General features: G+C 39.8%; 1 protein-coding gene across 6 annotated transcripts in view; it reads right to left on the minus strand.

Moving 5' to 3' along the window:
• The window catches only part of MTUS1 (microtubule associated scaffold protein 1), a 169,851-nt gene that overhangs the window by 104,986 nt on the left and 40,474 nt on the right, over positions 1–24,391 (minus strand). For 4 of the 6 annotated variants that reach the window (XM_049631717.1, XM_049631716.1, XM_049631718.1 and 1 more), the window contains exon 2: positions 11,929–14,161. In XM_049631717.1, coding sequence (XP_049487674.1) covers positions 11,929–14,013 — 2,085 coding nt within the window. In that variant the 5' untranslated portion in view covers positions 14,014–14,161. Of the gene's footprint in view, positions 1–11,928; positions 14,162–19,596; positions 20,935–24,391 lie in introns of those variants that run through there. The other 2 variants (XM_049631723.1, XM_049631719.1) reach the window with 2 other exon arrangements.

Here is a 24,391-nt window from a genome sequence, read left to right on the forward strand (position 1 = left end):
TGGCCAACTAATCTTTGACGAAGCAGGAAAGAATATCCAATGGAATAAAGTCTCCTCAGCAAGTGGTGCTGGGAAAACTGGACAGTAGCATGCAGAAAAATGAACCTGGACCACTTTCTTACACCATACACAAAAATAAACTCAAAATGGATGAAAGATCCATGATGGTAAGACAGGAAGCCATCAAAATCCTTGAGGAGAAAGCAGGCAAAAACCTCTTTTGATCTTAGCTGCAGCAACTTCTAACTCAACACAGCTCCGGAGGCAAGGGAAACAAAAGCAAAAATGAACTATTGGGCCTCATCAAAATAAACTTCTGCACAGCAAAGGAAACAATCAGTGAAACTAAAGGGCAACCAACGGAATAGGAGAAGATATTTGCAAATGACAAATCCGATAAAGGTTTAGTATCCAAGAGCTATAAGGAACTTATCAAACTCAACACCCAAAAAAACCAAATAATCCAGTGAAGAAATGGGCAAAAGACATGAATAGACACTTCTGCAAAGAAGACATCCAGATGGCCAACCGACACATGAAAAAATGTTCAACATCACTCATCATCCGGGAAATACAAATCAAAACCACAAGGAGATACCACCTCACACCTGTCAGAACGGCTAACATTAACAACTCAGGCAACAACAGATATTGGCGAGAATGTGGAGAAAGGGGATCTCTTTTGCACTGCTCGTGGGAATGCAAACTGGTGCAGCCACTCTGGAAAACAGTATGGAGGTTCCTCAAAAAAGTAAAAATAGAACTACCCTACAACCCAGCAACTGCACTACTAGGTATTTATCCAAGGGATACAGGTATTCTGTTTCAAAGGGACACATGCACCCCAATGTTTATAGCAGCACTATCAACAATAGCCAAAGTATGGAAAGAGCCCAAATGTCCATCGATGGATGAATGGAAAAAGAAGATGTGGTATGTGTGTATGTGTGTGTGTATATACACACACACACACACACACACATACACACACACATACACACACACACACACACACACACACACACCGGAGTATTACTCAGCAATCAAAAAGGATGAAATCTTGCCATTCACAACTACATAGACAGAACTAGAGGGTATTATGCCAAGTGAAATTAGTCAGAGAAAGACAAATATCCTACAACTTCACTCATATGAGGACTTTAAGACACAGAACAGATGAACACTAGGAAGGGAAGCAAAAATAATATAAAAACAGGGAGGGGAACAAAACATAAGAGACTCTTAAATATGGAGAACAGAGGGTTACTAGAGGGGTTGTGGCAGGGGGGATGGGCTAAATGGGTAAGGGGCATTCACCTACTCCTGAAATCATTGTTGCACTATATACTAACTAACTTGGATGTAAATTTAAAAAATGAATTAAATTTAAAAAAAAGACTACTACTAGATAACACTCATATTTTCAGTGCAAATAACCCAGAAAATGACCCCAAGACTAGCACAACAAACTTCACAACCAAATGTGGAGAAGAGGTCACATTATAGAGTGTAGGACCAGCAGAGAGCTAAACACCAATGGTCTGGATTTGGGAGGGAGGGAGCTATAGGCAAGGAGAGGGGCAAGAAATAGACTATCACACGAGGAAGCCTGCATGGGGAAAACTAATCCCATATGCATTTGGCTTTGGAAATCAAAAGGGCAGAATTTCCCACTTCTTAAAACTAGCAGGACTTAAAGCCTAGAACTTTAAAAATCAGCAGGCTCTGTGCTGAGGGAGAGCCTAGAGGGCAATAGGAAGCTGAGTCCTTAACCTTAAAGAGATAACACAACAAAAAGCCCAAGGACATAGGGCTTAGAAGCAGCAATTTCAAAAATGCCTGGGGTACACAGGAGGGAAAGTTAGTTACTAATCTCAGAGTTCCCTGAGGGACTTTTCAAGGAACAAAGGAGCTGGCAGGTAGCTTTTCCCTCCCCCACCCCCAAAATAATCACATGGCCAACTGCAGGAAACAGCCAGCACTCACTACCTTACTTGCTTACACCATGCTCTGCCCCCTCCTGCTGGGCTTGCCTCAGTCCTGATGCTGTGGATTTCCCACCCCAGAAGACCCAGGGAAACCCTGCCACCATTGCATCTCTGACTTCCCTAGGAGGATGTATGCGCCTTGTTAAAACTACACCCCCACCCAGAGGCGCTTCATGGAGCAACCCAGGCCTGCCTCAGTCTCCAAAGTGACTAAGTGTCCCCTGAGGAGAAGGACTGGCATCCACAGCTTGTGACACCAAGATCCCATCGTCATGCTTCCCAGAACTGCCTCAGCCAGCCGCTGGTCTCCATAGTGGCTACACAACCCCGGTGGAAGTGGACCTGTGGGAACAGCTTGTGGCACCCTGTCCCTAATGCGTGTGCAGTAGAAACTCAGGCTGGCCTGGTCTTGGAGGCAGTGGTGAGTCTCCTGTAAAGAGGATCTACACCACCTTGTTAAAAGTGTGGGCCCTGCCCACTACTTTCAAGAGCAATAGACATAGCCGACTTTCTTAACACAGAGAAACAAACACAGAGTTAGGTGAAATGAGGAGACAGAGGAATATGTCCCACATGAAAGAATAGGACAGAAGAAGAGAGACCTAAGTGAAACAGAGATAATATGCCTGATAGAAAATTTAAAGTAGAGCCTAAATGTTCATCAACTGATGAATGGATAAAGAAATTGTGGGTTGTATACACAATGGAATACTACGTGGCAATGAGAAAGAATGAAATATGGCCTTTTGTAGCAACGTGGATGGAACTGGAGCGTGTGATGCTAAGTGAAATAAGCCATACAGAGAAAGACAGATACCATATGGTTTCACTCTTATGTGGATCCTGAGAAACTTAACAGAAACCCATGGGGGAGGGGAAGGAAAAAAAAAAAAAGAGGTTAGAGTGGGAGAGAGCCAAAGCATAAGAGACTATTAAAAACTGAGAACAAACTGAGGGTTGATGGGGGGTGGGAGGGAGGGGAGGGTGGGGGATGGGTATTGAGGAGGGCACCTTTTGGGATGAGCACTGGGTGTTGTATGGAAACCAATTTGACAATAAATTTCATATATTGGAAAAAAAAAAAAAGAAAATTTAAAGTAATGATCATGAAGATACTCCCTGTACCTGAGAAAACAATGGAAGGCATCAGGGAGAGCCTTAACACAGAGAAAAAAAGAACCTATCAAAGATGAAGAATACAATAATTGCAATTAAAAACAAACTTGTGGAATAACTAGCAGGCTAGAAGAAGCAGAGGAATGAATCAACAACCTGGAAGACAGAGTGATGGAAAGTAATCAAGCTGAACAAGTGAGAGAAAAAAGAATTATGCAAACTGACAATAGACTTAGGGTACTCAGTGACTCCAACAAGTGTAATAATATTCACAATATAAGGATTCCAGAAGAAGAGAGAGAAAAGGGGGCAGAAAATTTATTTGAAGAAATAATAGATGCAAACTTCCTTATTCTGGGGAAGGAAACAGATACCCAGATCTAGGAGGCACAGAGATCCCCACAAAAAAAAATAAATAAAAATAAAATAAAAAATAAATAAAAAATCAACCCAAGGAAGTCCATATCAAGACACATAGGAATTAAAATGGAAAAGAGTAGTGATAAAGAATGTTGAAAGCAACGAGATAAAATACAACTACATACCAGAGCAGAGAAATCCCATGAGGGTATCGGTGGATATTTCAGCAAAAACTTGGCAGGCCAGAAGAGAGTAGCATGATACATTCAAAGTGCTAAAAGGGCAAAATATGCAGTCAAGAATGCTCTATCCAGCAAAGCTATCATTCAGAATAGAAGGAGAGATAAAGAATTTCTCAGACAAAAACGAAACAAGTTCATGACCACTAAACCAGCCTTTATGAGAAATACTAAACGGGACTATTTGCATGGAAAAGAAAGATCATAAGTGAGACTGTGAAAAGGATAAAACATAAAATAAGTAAAAGTGAGTATTTCTGTAAAAAACAAACAAGGAATTCACAAAATGAAACAATGTAAAATATGACACCATATAACTAATATGTGCTGGGGGGTTGGTGCGAAGAGTAAAGAATGGGTTCAAAGTTAAGCGACCATCAACTTCATATAGGCTACCATATGCAGATGTTACACAAAAAACTTAATGTTAACCAAAAAACAACAACAACAACAATGATCAGATATGCAAAGAAAAAAAGAGAAATGAATCTAAGTATCTCACTCAAGAAAACTGTCAAATCAGGGCACATGGGCAGCTCAGTCAGTTAAACATCCAACTTTAGCTCAGGTCATGATCTCATGGCTTCTGAGTTCGAGCCCCACATTGGGCTCTTGGCTGACAGCTCAGAGCCAGGAATCTGCTTCAGGTTCTGTGTCTCCCTCTCTCTCTGCCCCTCCCCAACTCATGCTCTGTCTCTCAAAAACAAATAAACATTAAAAAAATTTTTTTAAATCCAACAAAACCATCAAATTGTGAAAGAGAGCAAGAGAAAGATCAGAGAAAACTACAAAAACCACAAAACAAGTAACAAAATAGCAATAAATACACACCTATCAATAATTACTTTGAATGTAATTGGAATGTAACTGGACTAAACTCTCCAACCCAAAGCCATGGGGTACAGAATAGATTACAAAAACAATATCCATCCATGTGCCGTCTACAAAAGACTCATTTCATACCTAAAGATACATGCAGATTGAAATTGAGGGGACAGAGAAACCTTTACTATGCAAATGGCTGTCAAATGAAAGCCAGAGTAGCATTTTTCATTGGACAAAACAAACTTAAAACAAAGACCAACAAGAGACCAAGAAGGAGAGTGGTGTATTTCATTGGAAAAAATAGATTTTATTTTATTTTATTTTTAACGTTTATTTTTATTTTTGAGACAGTGAGAGACAGAGCATGAACAGGGGAGGAGGGACAGAGAGAGAGGGAGACACAGAATCGGAAGCAGGCTCCAGGCTCTGGGCCATCAGCCCAGAGCCCGAAGCGCGGCTCGAACTCACAGACCGTGAGATCGTGACCTGAGCTGAAGTCGGACGCTTAACCGACTGAGCCACCCAGGCACCCCGGAAAAAATAGATTTTAAAACACAATAACAAAGAAGTGATAATAAAGGGGACAATCCAACAAGAAGATGTAACAATTATAAATATTTATGCACCCAACATGAACACCCAAATTCATAAAACAGTAACAAAGGAACTAATTGATACTAAAACAAGTAATGGTGGAGGACTTTAACACACCACTTACATGACAGATCATCCAAACAGAAAATCAACAAGGAAACAATGGTTTTGAATGACATGGTGGAACAGAAGGATTTAACAGATATATTCAGAACATTCTATCCTGAAACAGCAAAATACACAAACTTTCTAATGCACTCCAAAATAGATCACATTAGCCCACAAAACAAGTCTCAACAAATTCAAAAAGATCAAAGTCATATCATGCATCTTGTCTGACCACAACGCTCTGACACTCAAAATCCCAAGAAAAAATCTGCAAAGAGCACAAATGCATGGAGGTTAAAACACACGCTATTAAACAATGAATGGGTCAACCAAGAAATCAAAGAAGAAATTAAAAAATTAAATGGAAACAAATGAAAATGAAAACATACAATGGCCCCAAATCTTTGAGATGCAACAAGAGCTGTTCTAAGAGGGAAGTTTACAGCAATACAGACCTAATGAAGAAGAAAAATTGCAAGCTAACAACCTAACCTTGTATCTATAAGAGCTAGAAAAAGAATGACAAACAAAACCCAAAACAGCGAAAGTAAAGAAATAAAGATTAGAGCATAAATGAAAGATACAAAAAGAACAACAAAAACAACAGAAACAACAAACATACATCAATGAAACCAGGAGCTGTTTCTTTAAAAAGATCAACAAAACTGATAAACCTCTAGCCAGACTCATCAAAAAAGAAGAGTCAAATAAACAAAATTACCAAGGAAAGAGAAGAAATAACAACCAACACCACAGAAATACAAACAACTATAAGAGAATATTATAAAAAACTACCTGCCAATAATTTGGACAACCTAGATGAGATGGATAAATTTCTAGAAACATAAAACCTACCAAAACTGAGGCAGGAGCAAATAGAAAATTTGAAAAGACCAATGACACGCAATGAAATTGAATCAGTAATCAAAAAACTCCCAACAAACAAAGTCCAGGACCAGATAGCTTCAAAAGTGAATTCTATGAAACATTTAAGGAAGAGTTAATACCTATTCTTCTCAAACCATTCCAAAAATAGAGGAAGGAAAACTTCTAAATTCAGTCTGTGAGGCCAGCATTACCCCAACACCAAAACCAGATAAAGACACTCCAAAAAAAGAGAACAACAGGCCAATATCTCTGATGAATATAGATGCAAAAATCCTCAACAAAATACTGACAAGCCAAATCCAATAATACATTAAAAATTAATCACCAAGATCAAGTGGGGTTTATTGGTGGGATTCAAGGGGGATTCGATATTCACAAATCAACACGATACATCACATCAAGAAGAGAGAGGGAAAAAAATAAGAAATAGGATAAAAACCAAATCATTTCAATAGAGGCAGAAAAAGCATCTGACAAAGTACAATAGCCATTTACAATTAAAAAAAAAAAAAACCCTCTGCAAAGTAGGTTTGGAGGCAACAATGTCAACATAATAAAGGGCATATATAAAAAACCCACAGCTAACATCATACTCAATGGGGAAAAACAGAGCTTTTTGCCTAAGGTGAGGAACAAGACAAGGATGTCCACCCTCATCAGTTTTATTCAACATAGTACTGGAAGTCCTAGTGAAAACAATCAGACAAGAAATAAAAGGTATCCAAACTGGTAAGGAAGAAGTAAAACTTTCACTATATGCAGATGATATGACACTATATACAGAAAACTCTAAAGACCCCATCAAAAACTACTAGAACTGATAAATGAATTCAGTAAAGTTGCAAGATACAAAAAAAAAAAAATGTACAGAAATCGGTTACATTTTTTTTTAAGTTTATTTATTCTGAGAGAGCGCAAGCAAGGAAGAGAGAGAGGGAGATAGATCACACAAACCATGAAATCATGACCTGAGCCGAAATCAGAGTCAGCTGCTTAATCGACTGAGCCATCCAGGCACCCTATGAAGTCTGTTTCATTTCTATACACTAATAATAAAGCAGAAGAAATAGAAATTAAGGAAAGAACCCCATCTACAATTGCACCAAAGATAATAATCTATCTAGCATTAAACCTAACCCAAGAGGGGAAAGACCTCTATCTGAAAACACTGATGAAAGAAATTGAAGAAGACACAAAGAAAGGGAAAGACATTCCATGCTCATAGATAAGAAAAAATATTAAAATGTCTATACTGCCGAAAGCAATCTACACATTTAATGAAATCTCTATCAAAATACTAAGAGCATTTTTTTACAGAACTAGAACAAAAGAATTGTAGTATTTGTATGGAACCACAAAAGACTCCAAATACCAAAAGCGACTGTGAAACAAAAAAACAAAACTCGAGGTATTATAATTCCAGACTTCAAGTTATATTACAAAGCTATTAGTCACCAAAACAGTATGTTACTGGCACCAAAACAGACACCCAGAGAACAGAACACAATAAGACAGCTCCAAAATAAACCCACAATTATATGGTCAATAAACTTCAACAAAGAAGGAATGAATATACAATGAGAAAAGACAATCTCTTCAATAAATGGCGTTGGGAAAACTGGACAGCCTATGCAAGCACAAAACTAGACCACTTTCTTTCGCCATACACAAAAATATATTCAGAATGAATTAAAGACCTAGATGTGATACCTGAAACCATAAAAATCCCAGAAGAGAGCACAGGCAGAAATATCTCGGACATCAGCAGTTAGCAACATTTTTCTAGATATGTCTCTTAAGGCAAGGAAAATAAAAACAAAAATAAACCACTGGGTCTACATCAAAACAAAAAGCTTCTGCACAGCAAAGGAAACAATCACAAAACTAAAAGGCAACATAAGGAATGAAAGAAGACATTTGCAAATAACATACCTAATAAAGGGTTAGTATGCAAAATATATGAAGAACTTATACAACTCAACACCAAAAAAACAAATAATCCAATTCAAAAATGGGCAGAACACATGAACAGACACAAAAAAGACATCCAGATGGCCAGCAGATACATGAAAATATCACTTATCATCAGGGTAATGCAAATCAAAACCACATTAAGATATTATCTAACATCTGTCAGAATGGCTAAAATCAACAACACAAGAAGTAACAAGTGTTGGTGTGAATGCGAAGAAAAAGGAACCCTTGTGCACTGCTGGTGGGAACCCAAACTGGTGCAGCCACTGTGGAAAACACAATGGAGATTCCTCAAAGAAGTTGAAAATGGAGCTACCCTGCAATCCAGTAATCGCACTACTGGGTATTTACCCAAAAAGTACAAGAACACTAATTCAAAGAGACACACACACCTTTATGTTTATTGCAGCACTATCTACAATAATACAATAACCAAATTAAGGAAGTATCCCAAATGTCCATCAATCAATGAATGGATAAAGAAAATGTGTGTGTGTATACGTGTGTGTATACACAATGGAATAGTATTCAACCATAAACAAAATGAGATCTTGCCATTTGCAACAACATGAATAGACTAGAGAGTATAATGCTAAGTGAAATAAGTCAATAAGAGAAAGACAAATACTATATGATTTTACTCGTATGTGGAATTTAAGAAACAAAACAGAGGTGCCAAGGTGCCTGGGTGGCTCGGTTGGTTAAGCGTTCAACTCTTGATTTTGGCTCAGGTCATTATCTCAGGGTTCCTGAGATGGAGCCCCATGGCAGGCTCTGTGGGGCTCTGGAGCCTGCTAACACAGAGCCTACTGTGGGATTCTCTCTCCCCTGTCTCTCCGTCCCTCCTCCACTTGCACTCTCTCTCTCTCTCTCTCTCTCAAAAATAAACACTAAAAAAAAAAAAAAAAAAAGGAGGAAGAAGAAGAAACAAAACAAATGAGCAAAGGGAAAACAGAGAGAGATAAACCAAAAAACAGATTCTTAACTACAAAGAATTGGTGGTTACCAGAGGGGAGGTGAGTAAGGGAATGGGTGAAGGGAATGAAGAGTAAACTTATCACAATGAGCACTGAGTAATGTACAGAATTGTTGAACCACTATATTGTACAACTGAAACTAACATTGTGTGTTAAGTATACTGGAATTAAAATTAAAAAATTAAAGTATCACAGGGTTGACTAAAAAAACCAATAGGGTAATATCCTAAGAACATTACATAAAATCGGCCCCCAAGAGCAGGTCAATGTCCACAAACTACAAACATCTACTTCTACATGAAGCTGGTTAAGATAATCCCCCAGAGAAAACCTTTTAAAAAGTAAACCACACTTTTGTTAAAGATTCACTTTTGTAAGCTGGTTACATCAAATTTACTCTGCCTTGCTAGCCTATATTCTGCCAAATTTTGAAACCCTGTGGTGTATGAAGCAGAAAGGGTCAGGATTCCAGTCATGAGCCCTGAGTCTGAATCTAGATTTTAGTTCTTACCAGCTCTGTATGTTTTAAATAATGTCTCTGAAGCCTTTAAATGTGGCTGACAACTATCCCATTGTTACTGGAAAGAGTGAATGATGATGTATATATTACTGGGAAAATTTAATGACAGAATAATAATACACAAAACCTGAGCAAAGCGGTTCAGAGGAGCTATCAAAAAAATACCAATTCCTTTCAAGTAATTCACCACCTCCTTTATCTAACAATCACCAATACATAACCTTTGTAATGGGTAGCTACATGCAACCAGTATCAAATTAAAATCAAATTCCTTCTTCCAAACAAGAATGTTTCTGAAGTTTCAGATAGATACTGACTCAACAGCTGTGAGATTGGAGGCAACCTAAGAATTTGGTAAACTCAAGGCCTAATTTAGCCCAAGACCCCCAGAGCACACTGAAAACTAACACCCTTCCAGCACTGTCCCCTCATAGACCTAGGGAAGATTTACAACCTTTGGATCCTGTTTAAGTGACCAAGAAACATGGCAGTTTGAGTCAACATGAAGCAAGTGGCCACTCATTCGGTTCTCTACAGTAAGAACAGAGCCTGTGGCCTGTCCCTTCCCCATGATACGTGCAAACATGTACAAGGCAAAACAGTGCTATTAGGAGGGAACTGCATTTAAGACATGGGTAAAGAATGAGGTTGGCTGGGTTTTTTCCAGAAAAAAAAGTGCTTCTTCCCCAAGATGTGCCAGGATCCATGTCAACCTGATGTTTCTAACACCTTACTTCAATATCACATCATGAACCTGAAAAACAGCTTTCTGCTTCCCATGTGCAGAACGAAGCCTAAGATTTACTCAGTGCACACAGAAAAGCTTTTAATTTCACAATCAGACAACCAATTTATAGTCAAGCCAAATGTTTTTTAGAGAGACTTTCAGTTGGGTGTAGATACATAATGAAAGCCTCCCATAAATCAAAGAGGAATAAATGTATTGTTTTTTTATGTATAGCTATAAACACCAAACTAAGAACGTTGACTAGAATTACCAGAGGTTATAGTTTGATTTGGCAAAATATCAAAATACAAATGACATAAAACAAGTTTCCTACGTTTGACTTGAAAAGAACTTAAAGATCGGAGTTTTAAAATAGACAATCGCATTAACTTAGACATCGTTAAGGTGTACCATTCTTCCCCAAAAGTCACAAAATCCAAAACATCCCTAAACTGATATAGCTCAAGAATATCTGGTCTTTCCTAACTTACTTCCTAAAAGGACCTAACAATTCCCTATGCACCCTGAAAACACTTCTGAAACAGACCTTGAACACTTCACTACACCTTACGAGCTTCGTTCCTCTCCAACCTGAGCCCTCCACACAGAACACAGATGCCTCACATCTGCCTTCCTACCTGGCACCCCGCTCCATTCCTAACCCGGCGGACAGGAGTCCAAGAAAGGTCGACATGGGGCCAAAAATACATGTAAGTCCCTTCTGCGAAAAACAGGACTGAAGACGAGTACACAAAGCCCAAGAATGGCCCGACAAATGTTTTTAAAACTCAGAAAACTAGTTTCTTCATGTTACTGACAAAGATACAGGTATGTTTAAAGAAAAATCATCTTTAATCCACCTGTGAATTTTCTGTTTGAATGAGACTATCCTGTCTCCTCCGCCCCCCTACACACACATCAAATATGTGACAGGTGCTACAGACAACAGACTGCTTTTTCACTGTACATGAATAAAAGGGGTTTATCTTAATGTGCCAGGAATCATCAGGTTAGGGCTGCAAGAGACCTCAGACATCGCCTAGTCCAATCCTTTCAGATCACATTAGCTGATCAGAGGCAGAATCCCGACCCCCACCCCCCCACCCCCACCGGGTTCACAGGAGACGACTCCCCTTCCCGGGGCAGCTTCCTCCACAAGAGACCAGGAGTTATTTTTATGTTGAGACTGTTTACCGGCTCTCCCCAGCCATTTCTTAAATGTGGCCCAACACATTTTAAAGTTCATAAACAAATCTCTTTTTTTTTCCCCCTGAGATACGAAATATAATCAGATATTTAACTTCCAATAACTAATTACACCAAAATATAAAAGAAGCTTTCTCTTTCCCCTCATTAAAAGGAACATTGCCACTCAATACAAAATACTGTACTTGACGATTTTTTCCCCATATGCACTTTCCCCATCTTGTAGCCAAGTAACACTCTGAAGTATATAACTAAGATGACAAACAATTACTGAATAAAATATTAACCTGAAAGCAAACTTGCACACCTAGTTTGGCAATATTATTGACTATTTGTGAAGACCAATTGCTAATACATACTCTGCTCCCTCCAACCCTTCTCTGAAGTAGGCAAAAATCTGACTTACCAAAAACAGAGAACCATATTCAAAGGTCTCATTCATAATTTCCTTTTTTAGCTCTTGTTTTTCCATAGGTGTCCCATTTTCTTTTTCACCCTTCTTTTCAGGGCTAATCCCATCGATGTCAGAAGTGTATGTTATTTCCAAGCATTCTGTGCTTTCCATTTTAACAGGGAGTATGCCTTTCATCTTCTGAAAGAAGGTAGCCACGGACCCAGTCTCATATGCTGAATTAGAACTTGCTTTGTCAACATCTTCCTGATTCGATTTCATGGCAGATGTTGTTCTTGGAACCTTGTGTGAAGCATTTTTAGAATGAGTTGTAACACGCACAGCCTGGCTAGTAATGAGTTTATTAAATTGCTGCTTGTGTGTCTTGTTAATTAGGATTTCTGCTTTTGTATCTGCATTCAAGTCAGACCTTGGTGTTTTGCTCAAAGCTGTCAACTGTCTTGAGGAAGACACGGATAAGGGTGATGAGGCAACGGTTAGCTGAGATCTGGGTGTGACCTTTGATGCAGCAGGGTCTTTGGGCTGCAACACTGGTCTAGACATAACTTTTGCTTTGACATTCTTGAAGTTTGGTCTTGGGTAACTTATAATTTCGGTTTTTCTAACTTTGCTGCCTATTGGAGTATTCATTTTAGTTGTCAATTTTCCTAGATTAGGTTTACACGTGTTCACAGGTGCCCCCTTCAAGCTCGGTACATTTCTAAGTTCTTGATGACTCTTCTCCACTTTACTACATTTCTCTGCCACTTCAATAGGTGAAATAGAAAAGGTTGTATTTGGGGGTTCTAGGACTGGTGTTGACATGCAAACTGTATTATTTGTGTTAATGACCATATCATTTGCATCCCAACTCAGTTCAACTGACGAAGCCATCTTCTGTCCCAGTGGGCTAGTCAGTATCAATTCTACAGTACGATTTTGGGTTTCCAAATCCTTTTCATGAGAGGCATTGTGTGCATCTCCAGCCACCGTGACTTCATGTTCTGGGTTCAGTACTTGGGCTTCACTTTTATCAAAAGCTGGCACCAGTAAAGGGCATTCATCATCTATAAGACAATTGGACACTGTTTCTCTGAGATTTTGGCCCATTTCCTTTTGCCCATATGAGGCCTGTGAATGTGTCTCACTATTTGGTTCATCTTTCGATAAACAAAAGAACTCTTGTAATACAGCCCCATTGGGAACATCCATGCCCTCAGAAACTGGTGTTGGAGCTTGTATCTCTTTTTCTCCAACTAATCCTTGCTGTGACCCATCTGTGTAGTCACTGGTGATCTGTCCTGTGGAATACTGACACTGAATGCCAAGATCTGGAACAACAATACCAGTTTGCATCACATTAGGAAATGCTATGTACGTTGTATCTTGGGCCTCTGCTGCTGTGGCTTGAGGGTTTTCAAAGCTGTCTTGATCATAATTCAATTCTCTTACATGTATCTTATCAGAACAGGGAGATGTAGAACAGGATAAAGATGGGTTTCCACTCCTCATGCCGGTTGGCTGCAGATTTCCAGTGGTATGCAAAGACTGACTCTTCCCAATGGCATGACGTGTTACAAAGGTGCAGTCAACATCATCCACTGTCATGTCAAATGTCTGGTTTGGCTCCAAGGCAGTAAGACAATGTGGACAGTTCAAATCATCATCGTTGGGTTTCCACACAAAAGGCAGCGATGTCTCAGCACTCTGGTCCCGTAATGATTCCAGGGAATGACAACGGTTAGACGGGTACTTTGGCTCCTCTGTATTCACAACGTGCACACAAGACTGACGTGTGGAGGCTTTGTGGGTGTCTAACACCTCCTTCCTAATCAACTCACTTGATGACTTTTGGTGATGAAGCACTTCTACACACTGAGGAGTTAAAGTATTGTTTTCATCAATGTCCACGGCAGAGCTGGTTTCATAATCAACCACCATGTCATCCGGGTTCGCAGAGTTCCAACTCACACTATCGGCTGAGGAGTTTTGTGTATGTGGGGAGTTTTGGTTGTATGCACAGGTATTTCCATTTTTACCACTGAGAAGTAAGGATAGCCGTTCATCTTCTGTCTTCTCATCTGAATTATCATCATTCATCCTGAATATCAACTTTAAGCCTCTGCCATCTTCTTTCTTCTTTCAATCCTTTCCAATGAAAGGAAAGGAAAAATTGTCTATCTCCTAGGTTTTTTAGCACAGTCGAAAGCTTCTAAGATGCTTTCAGGTTGTAATGATGTGTTGTTCCCTGGAAGAAATAAAGTGATCAGTTCAGGAAAGTATTAGAAAAATTAACAAGCCACCACTTCATTTGTTTCAACCACTTTATTCTTACATTTGGAACCTCAACCTGCAGACAGGGGTAAAGTAGCTCAAGTTTCACATCTTTTCAAAAGTGCTTTTTTATTTGAGAGACTAGGGCAGAAGACAGAGACAGTGCTAAAATTTCCCCTGTGACTGACTTCACTTCTCAGATGCCTCCTCCCTATTTTCATTGGTTCTTATTTCTCAGAAGAGGGAAGGAAGCAAAACCTAATAGCCTTTCCTTGTTGGTTAACCATCGGTCCTAATTTGCTGAGGACGGTTCCAACTCATTCCTGCTGCCCCAACATCATCAGTAATAATGCCCTTTTCAGTTTCAGAAGTCCCCTTAGTGTTTGTGTGGAGAGTGATTACCAGACAGACCTGGCAAACACAGCAAATAAACTAAAGATCAATGAGGATTTAGGGCATTGGCATTTCTCTTTTCCTTGCTTTCATTCCGTATCTCAACATATTTCAAAGGTGAAAAAACACTGTTGGCTCTTAATAAAGTGGTATACTCTTAGAAGTCCCTAAAAACAGTAAACTGTATAACACAGCAATTCTACTCTTAAGTATCTACTAAAGAGAAATGAAAACATATGTCTACACAAACATTTGTGCAAATATACATGATTAATAAAAGCATTAGTCATAATAGCCAAGTGGAAGCCTATGTCCATTAACTGGTAAATAAATTTTAAAAAGCTATATACCCATACAACAGAATAAACAAGGAGCAACAGAAGAAAATGGAGTATAGATACATCTACAACATGAATACATACAGCGTTACAGCTTAAAAATATTATACTAAGTGGAAAAAGCCAGTCACTGAAGATTACTCATTATGTGTTGTCTTTACATGAAACGTCCAGAATAGGCCAATCTATAGAGACAAAGTAGATCAGTGATTCTCCAGAGCTGAGAAAGGGTAAGAGGGAAGGGAATGAGCAGAGACTGCTGATTGGGGTGGTGTTTCTTTTGAGAGTCATGAAAATGTTCTAAAGATTATGGTGATGACCGTGCAATACCATAAACACACTGACAACTACTCAGTCGCACACTAAAAAAAAAAAAAAAAAATCATTAAAAACCACCCATTAAAGCTTTCAAATCCAAGGATTTTTGCAAATAACTAAAATTTGATTATGCTTGCAAATAACTAAAATTTGATCATGCTTTTGGTCAAACTGAAGTGCTTAAAAAAGGCCCAAATGCTCAAGGGAGGACTTCAAATAAGTCACACAAGATATACTTTTCAACTGAATTGAGTTTCTAATCCCGGTTAAATGTCAATCAGATGTCATGGCTCTGTCCTAAAGATATAAATTATACATGAGGGGGGACAATGGCATTCTGTAACCTGTAAATTTGTCAATTAAGAGATCTCATTTTCTATTTTGTAATCCTCTCTCTGTAATCAAACTTCAGTGACCTACATACAACCAGGAGAACAGGAACCATGGCACAAGTGAAAGGATCAGTATCTTCGTGAACAGTGTTCTGTTTCTGGCCATGCATCCTGAAATCAGCCGTTACTGGGGGGGGGGGGGGGGGCGGGGGGAGAAGAAAGGCTGCAATGTTTCTCTCAATAGCACGCACGTGTGCACATACGAGCACTGGGCATGTGTGCGCACATGCGCATACACACACACACTCGTTCAAAAAAAAGATTCTGAATCCTAAAATAAGGCCTGTATGAGTTTTTATACTGATGGAAAATATAAATTACTTATTATTCTCCCACTATAGTTCTTAAGTCAATAAAGAAATCACTGAAGTGATAGTTGTTTTGACTAGCACCTTAATAAAAGCTTTGCTGAGGCACAATTTTTTTTAATCCTGGGGTATAAAACATGTTCAAGCTACATATTTAAATCAAGAAGCATATTTATTCATTTTTTAGACTTAACGTGTGTGGAGTGGAAAGTCAAAAATCAGTAAACATGTTACATCTGTCTATTTCCATAAAGGTCAGTATTTAAGAGATTCTGGTATAAACAAATATGAGCACTGTAAACAGAAGCTTTTAACGTAAATCACAGAAGTCATTTGTCTATATAAACACAGTCATTAGATTTAATTAAGGAGTTTTACTTCCTGAGTTCCTTCTTCCAATGTACATTTAAAAAAATGATTTAAAAACAAAACCCTGATTAAAATGGAATAAAGTCAAGGCATTTCAAGTTATTTTTAAGGCAAATGAATAATAGAATACAAACATATAATAAGATACAGACATTCTATATTTAGGTTGTTTCTAGTTTTTCTCCTTTATAAGTAACACTAAACATTTTTGTAATCATTGACTACCTGTGATTATTTCCTTTGGAAAAATTTCCTAGAAATAAAAGCATTACTGAGCCAAAGATTAGGATTTGTTTTTATGGCTTTTGATACAGTCTGCCAAATTGTTAGGTGAAAGGGGGGTAATTCTTTATAAATGTTAATATGTCTGTATTATATATATAAGACCTGAGTTTTACTTTTAAAGTTTATGCATTTTATTCAGCATTTTTCTCAAGTATTTTTTGCAGGTTATTATAATATAAAAACATTTTTAATTGTTGTGGAATTCCACTCAGGTTTAAATGTTTTAGACTGACAAGTCAGTAGTTTACGAAGAGTAATGAAAAAGTGAAGAACCCATCAACCATCCCAACTTTCACATGACTGCTTAGTATAATTGGGTTTACCTTTTTTTTTTTTTTTTTAATTCACAAAATACAAATTCCATACTTGGTAAGCAAAGCTTTAAAAAAAAAAAGTCACAGAAAAATGCACTAAGAAGAAATACTTCAGGAGAGTTTTAATAGGAAATAAATTTACAGAAGTGTTTTCTACCTTTGTAGCTAAGACTAAAAAAATTCATGGTATAATGGTTCAGATACTAAAAAATTCTCAAGTTTAGATCATCAGTTCCAGGGTGAGTTGGAAGATTAACATTCACTACCAAAAATGACAGCTGTGGAGCACTGGGTGGCTCAGTCCATTATGGGTCCGATTCCTCATTTCAGCTCAGGTCATGATCGTAGCAGCATGGGATCGAGCCCCGCATCGGACTCCGTGCTCAGCACAGAGCCTGCTTAAGATTGTCTCTCATTCTCTCTGCCTCCCTTCCCTGCTCGTGCTCTCTAACATGAAAGTTTTCTAAAAACTAAAAAAGGCAACAACAGCTTCAAGTCATCATGACGAATATACAGCCATGGTCAGGAAACGGGTGACCAGAACTCCCTCAGGAATTTTGTCAAACAAGTTAAAAGTCAGCCTCTTTGTCTGGTGGCCAATATTATCCCTCTCCCACTGGAAGAGCAGTACCTAAATTTCTACCACATGCTGTACTCGTGTTCTTGGACAGGATGCTGAGATTTGACCTGACCCAGGAAGTAATGTCTTTGCATTTCTATAATTGCAATGTCATTTGTGACACCTTCAAAGTTACTGTTTGGACAATACTTTTTATTAAAGCAAAATCAAAAGTTTTAAAAAAAGGCAAAAATGTTGGAATCAATGATTCTCAAAGGGTTCATTTCTCAAGTTGTCTTTCAGCAGTCTGATCTACCAGAACAAAGTAGAATGAGCAAGTTTCCTTTTTAAGAGTGCCATGATGACATCTTTTTCACAGAACATTTTAAATGAGAGCAAAAAAATTCCCTACTTGTTAAGATTTGAGAATATGAAAGGCTAGCTCCTCTTGAAAAGTTACCAAAATACACATCTTTCTAATCATTTGTAAGGTTAACAACTAATATGTACCAAAAGAAATGGTCAGTGAAAAGAACTACTTGTGCAAGATTTGAGGTATTTCAATAGTTTGGGAAAAAATGAGATTACCTTCTAAACTGTAGCTTAAGGATGATTGTTTATTCTCCAAAAGCAGAAATTCCCGTATTTATTACAGTGAATAGATACACCTAAAAAGTTGTGTCATATTAAGTCCTTATGTTATAAATGAATTTGCTATCCTTATATTAATTCTAGAGGGCATTTTTTAAAAAGTTTATTTATGGAGAGAGAGAGAGATAAAGAGAGAGAAAGGGAACCCCAAGCAGGCTGCGTGCTGTCAGCATGGAGCCTGATGCAGGGCTCGATCTCACAAACCATGAAATCATGACCTGAGCTGAAATTCAGAGTCAGATACTTAACCCACTGAGCCACCCAGAAGCCCCAATACTAGAGGGCACCTGTAAGATCTAATTCAAATGTCCTCATTTTACAAGTGAGGAAACCACCTCTAGGACATAAACTACATGCCTTGGTCAAAGTGCTTTCTAGAATATCACTACCAGGTTATTGAGGAGTGGTGTGCCTTACTTGCTGACTCAGCTATGAACTCAGTAGGCGCTTATACATCAGGTATCTTCTACATCTTCGTGTTACCTGTCATATCCAACCCAGTAATTTGAACTATTAATTCAGATAAATTTGCTCCCTCATCTGGCAATTATAAAGTATTTCCAGAACCCACATACCTGTGAAAACTAGTTTCATTACTTTATATCCACAAAGAACTTTAATTTTACTCCTTATTTATGTCTACATATGGTGTGCCAGTTTTAAGATTTGAATACAAACAATTATAATTTACACCTTTCAAATCGCAGAATCTTGTCAGTGCTTCTTCAAGTTTTTATGAACTCACAAATCATACCACTCAAGCTCTCTATGCTTCAAAACCCAAAATATTACCTGGTCTTCCACTTATTTTAGAACAAAAAAGAAGACATATGTCTAATATCTGAGCTATCAATCTTGTTCTAAAGTGTAAAGAAGTTGAACAAAAAATCATCAGCACGTGTTACTGACGTAGTCACGAATCTCTACCTTCTGTCGAAACCATTCAAGGTGCTAAAGGCTTTACCCCTAACCCTCCCCCTATTCCTGTTTTTCACAGTTCTAGCTAAAATGCTTAAATTAGCTCCTGCAACCTACCTTTTGACAAACTCGACGTCCTCCAGCAGAGTGTAGTAAAGCACATCTTACCCCCCCACCCCCCGAGCCAAGAACAAGCGTACTTAATGGTTTCTCAAGAGCATCATGATTTCCAGTGAAGCCACTTCAACAGGAGGGAAGCTAGTGTTGGCCTAACGGATTTCAAAAATGAAGGCTATGGAAGTGCCACAAGAGGGCTGGACTGTACATGCGACTGGGCATTTGGGGGAAAACTGCAGACCGATTCAGTAGGTCTGGGTTTGTCTCCATCTCCTTGGTGCTGCGGAAGCTTAGTCCACGGACCACGCCTGGAGCAACCAACATGTCGCAGAGAGCTTTAAGAATGCCCGTCTAGTCGAGGTGATCAATACAATGAGTGCACTGGCAGAGCAAAGCTACCACATCCAACTGTAAAACTTACTCTAACTGGAGGTACACTTTCCTTACCTCTGAATGCCTGCTTCTGTACTTTCCTCTCCAAGTGAATACTCCCGTCCAGAGCAAATTGGAAATTTTTACAGTCCTGGAGAATGTTTCTTCTAAATCCACTTGAGTTTGTTCCTTCCAGGTGGAGGGAGTTCAGTCAGTGTAATGTTTCTGCCCCTGTTCTTTTTTACTCCCTCGGCCCAGAAGAAATAAAGTGATTAAGGGATTCTGTAAATCTGGGAAGAAGTGATGGGTCAAGGACAAGGGTGAGTTGAGTGGCATTCGCCTCAGGCACTAAATTGAAGACAGGATCAGTAACCCTGCGCAATGGAGCCATACTGGAGCCTGAGGCAAAGGGCAAAGTCAGGAATACCAATCTTATCTCTAAGGTATTTTTTATATTTTGCTCAGTATGGATTTTTTTTACATCAATTCTGATTGTTGATAATAACATGTTAAATATTATTTATCTTAGGGCGCCTGGGGCCTGGGTGGCTCAGTCGGTTGGGCGTCCGACTTTGGCTCAGGTCACGATCTCACCGTTTGTGGGTTCGAGCCCCATGTCAGTCTCTGTGCTGACAGCTCAGAGCCTGGAACCTGCTTCAGATTCTGTGTCTCCTCCTCTCTCTGCACCTCCCCTACTTGTGTTCTGTCTCTGTCTCTCAAAAATAAGTCAATGTAAAAAAAATTTTTTTTTAATAAAAAAATATTATTTATCTTGTTCACTGAAGGTTTCTTGGCACCCCTTACATTCTCAACTTCAGGCCAAGGCCTCACTCTTCTTACCTACTCCCAGCCCTACTGCCCACTGAGCATAAACCCTGGTCTCCTCCAGCGGTAGCAAGCCCTGTCCCTATGGTGGAAAGCTGTAGGTGAGGCCTGCCCTCTTTCTGCTCTGAGGTGATGGCTAAGTCTGTCTCTCAAACGTAGCTCTGTCCATCAAACTACTTCTCGTCGATAACTCATCTATAATTATGGCTAAGATTCTCTAATTATATAATCTGCAATTGTAATTCATCTATAATCTCATCTGTAATAACGTATGTGCTATTTTTCAAAGGTTCATAAACAGGAGGAGGAAAAAGGCACGGACACTACTCCTAAAAGTCAAAGACCAAACCTGAACATGTGCTGACCACAGCTCTGGAACATAGTCCAGGAGGCCAGAGCCCTGGTGAGCCAGGCATTTCCCCTTCAATGTGGGATCATGGGGGAGGTCCACAGAATCACCCAGAAAGGACTGCTGTGGTGCAGCAACCCAAGGAAGCATGTGGGGTTTGGGGCAGTGGCTTCTCACCATTTCAGGAGAATATATTTTAACAAACGGTTCAGTCACTCCTTTATTCTTTAACGGGCCCTGTCAAAACTGTAAAAATACCCTACGAAGCAACAAACCATGAGAAATCGACAAGGAGCCATGTTTGCAGGAGCAAAACACACACAGAGTAACCTGAGCTTCTGCCGTGAGCGAGGTAGATGACACTTTGGTTCAAAGCACAGGTCAGAAGTTTTTTACAAGTTGGTGGTTTGCAGCCTCCATCCTGTAATCCAGCTCACTTTTTCGTTTATGATGTTTTTTTTTTTAATGTTTATTTATTTTTGAGACAGAAACAGAGCATGAACGGGGGGAGGGGCAGAGAGAGAGGGAGACAGAATCGGAAGCAGGCTCCAGGCTCTGAGCCCTCAGCCCAGAGCCCGACGTGGGGCTCGAACTCATGGACCGTGAGATCGTGACCTGAGCTGAAGTCGGACACTTAAGTGTCGGACACTCCACCCAGGCGCCCCTATGATGCTGGTTTTAAATAGCATAGACCAGGCAACAAACTCGAAGCTTAAGACCACACATTCTTCTGACCTAAGTAGATAACTCCAGCTCATGGCAACTCTGTCCACAGGCAAGCGGGCATTTCCACGGAAGGAGGTCTGCACAAGGCTGTACCTTGAAGAAGACAAGGTGTGGACTGCACATCTAACACAAAGCCAGTTTAGGCCTTGGCACGAGCAAAGGCTTCTAACAGGCAGCCTTTCTGGGCAGGCCACCCAGATGCACCTTGAACCATCCCTGGCAGGTGTGGGCCGACAGCAGAAGCTCCACCTGAGTCTAGCCGGACAGCAGAGAGCTGGCTGGCCGACACCCGGGAGACACAACTGCACTGTAGCGAACAACATCTTCATAGGCCTTTTTTGACATTTAGTGGCTGACACAGTATTTATTGCTTTAAAAGGGCAAAGCAGATTTCTGTGTGCCTTCCATAAAACTAGAACGTGCCCAACTTTAAATGATTACTAACGGGTCTGATAGGCAGTGCTAGGCTCCTAAGTCAGCCCAATTCCACTCTATTTGTGGACAAGAAGGTAGTGATGGACGGGATAAGCTGGAATCCATGCGTTTTTCCCAACAACTCAAGAATCCCAACACCACGTGCACGTACACATACAATCATACCCCAAGACAACAAAGCGTTCCCAGTTAGCACTTGACTGGATGGTGAAATATTAGAGATACATCTTTCCCAGGAGTCAGGTTCCCTAGACTGAAGTACATCCAGAGCAAGAGGCGTAGCTCTTATGACAAAATCCTGAAAATGGCCTGCTCCTCAACGAGTGACAGGTTTGTCACTGGGCAGGGGCCCGCCTGCTGCAGCACAATGGTCTTCAGAAACACTAGACACTACGTTCTGAGAATTTAATTCTTCCCTGCTTTACTCCTTCAGGACTAGGGGATTGGGTCGTTTTCAAAATGCAGTGGTTTGGGGGAAAAGTGCAGCAGGGGACACAGTTCTGTGATCACCCGTGTGCCCCCTCACACAGTGGGGCCTGAGATCTAGCACAACTTCAGGGACCACATAAAGACGGCCTTTCCTGTGAAGCAGCCTGCACTATGGCTGCCGGAAGAATTAGAACCCCACCTATGTTCCAAGAACGCCTTAGCCTGTCTGGGTGGCTCAGTAGGTTGAGGGTCCAACTCTTGATTCCGGCTCAGGTCATGATCTCGTGTTTTGTGAGTTCGAGCTCCACATTGGGCTCTGAGCTCTCAGTGCAGAGCCTGCTTCAGAGCCTCTGTCTCCCTCTCTTTCTGCCCCTCCCTCACGCATGTGTTCTCTCAAAAATTTTTTTTCTTTAAATAAAAAAAAAAAATACTCTAGCTTGACAGGGACCTGGTAAGATATGCTTATTGGAATTTAATTCTAGGGTTTGTTTGGTTTTTTTTCTTTCTCAAAGTCTCCAGAACGTAAGCTCTAGCAGGGCAGGATTTTTTTTTTGGGGGGGGGGTCTGTTTTATGCACCAAAATATCCCCAACGACTGGAAGAGTACCCAGAGTGTTTTCAATAAACATTTGTTGAAGTAATGAATTATGAAAGGGCCAAGAGAATTTTATTTTGAACATATTTGGACTTGAATTTGCAAAGTTAGACAATGCTGCAAATAATTTTTCCCTGGGAATGTGACAGTAGAAGTTTATATTCAAACTTAGGCATCACTATGTTACTGGCACCTTAACTTTGTCACTGGATCTCACTACACACCTCTACGCAAGACAACATGTCTGTTTGTCATTTGCAGTTGAAAAGAGGAAAGTAAATTAAGTTTTGGGCACAGAATGGCCTTGGAATTTATATAATTAACTGCCAGAGCCTTCAAACTCTCAACTGCCCATCAGAAGTACTAGAAGAGCACCCAAAGGGACAGTGGTGTCACTGGGGAGCAAATTCTTGACAATGAGCAAGTCACTGGTTAACCATGGGCTAAACTGCAAGTGTGATTTGTTGAGAGAACAAGAAGTAGGGATGTTGCAAGTGGATACTTCTTCCCCTGTGCCCGAAGCTTTTTTTTAATGGGGGAGCTCAATGTATCCTTCTTTGCTTTGATCTGACCCTTTATTTTCATCCTGCCTGGAGAAGGGCAGTAACACATCAGACTAGAAAATTTGGGAGGAATAAACAGAGCAAGCTTGGCTGAGCTCCTCCCACTGTCTTCTTGGGGATGAGTCCACCCGTGGGGAGCACAGGAGCACTCTGCAGTTCAGAGAACAACCGTGTGGTAACTCAAAGGACCAAATTCCAAGGTGTGCTGATAGGGAGCTCCTTGGTGTCTCACACTAAGCCATCACCTACCAAATATCCTTCAACAGAAATGAGTTGATTTGTTCAAAGGCTGGATACCTTACTGTGTCATAGTTCTCCACTGGTCCAGAATCCAGATTAGGAAGAGGGGTATTACTTATGAGACTGGTCAGTGAATACTATACATTTTTGTTTACGCTTCCTTAATTCCTACCCACCACCATTCTACTGTTGTTTCCATGAGTCTGACTACTCTAGGTACCTCCTATGAGGAATCATGCAACGTTCTGTCCTTTTGTGGTTGTCTTATTTCACTTAACCTAAGATTCACCCATGTTGCAGCATGTGTCACTATTTCTTTCCTTTTCAAGGCTGAATATGTCATTGTAAGTATATACCACATTTTGTTCATCCATTCATCCACTGACACTTGGATTACTTCCACCCTTTGGCTACTGTAATGATGCCATAAACATCGTGTATGGGTATCTCCAAGACCCTGTTCACAATTCTTTTGGGTATATACTCGAAGTGGAACTGCTAGATCATATGGTAATTCTATGTTTAATTTTTTGAGGAATCAAGACTGTTCTCCACACCATCTGTACCACCGTATGTCCTCACCAGCAATGCAGAGTTCTAGTTTATTTGCACCTTCACCAACATGTTTTATTTTTTTTTAAATATAAGAGCCATCCTAGTTGTGTGTGTGTGTGTGTGTGTGTGTGTGTGTGTGTGTGTGTGTGTGTGT

This window comes from Panthera uncia, chromosome B1, assembly GCF_023721935.1.
Source record: "Panthera uncia isolate 11264 chromosome B1, Puncia_PCG_1.0, whole genome shotgun sequence".
NCBI lineage: Eukaryota > Metazoa > Chordata > Mammalia > Carnivora > Felidae > Panthera > Panthera uncia.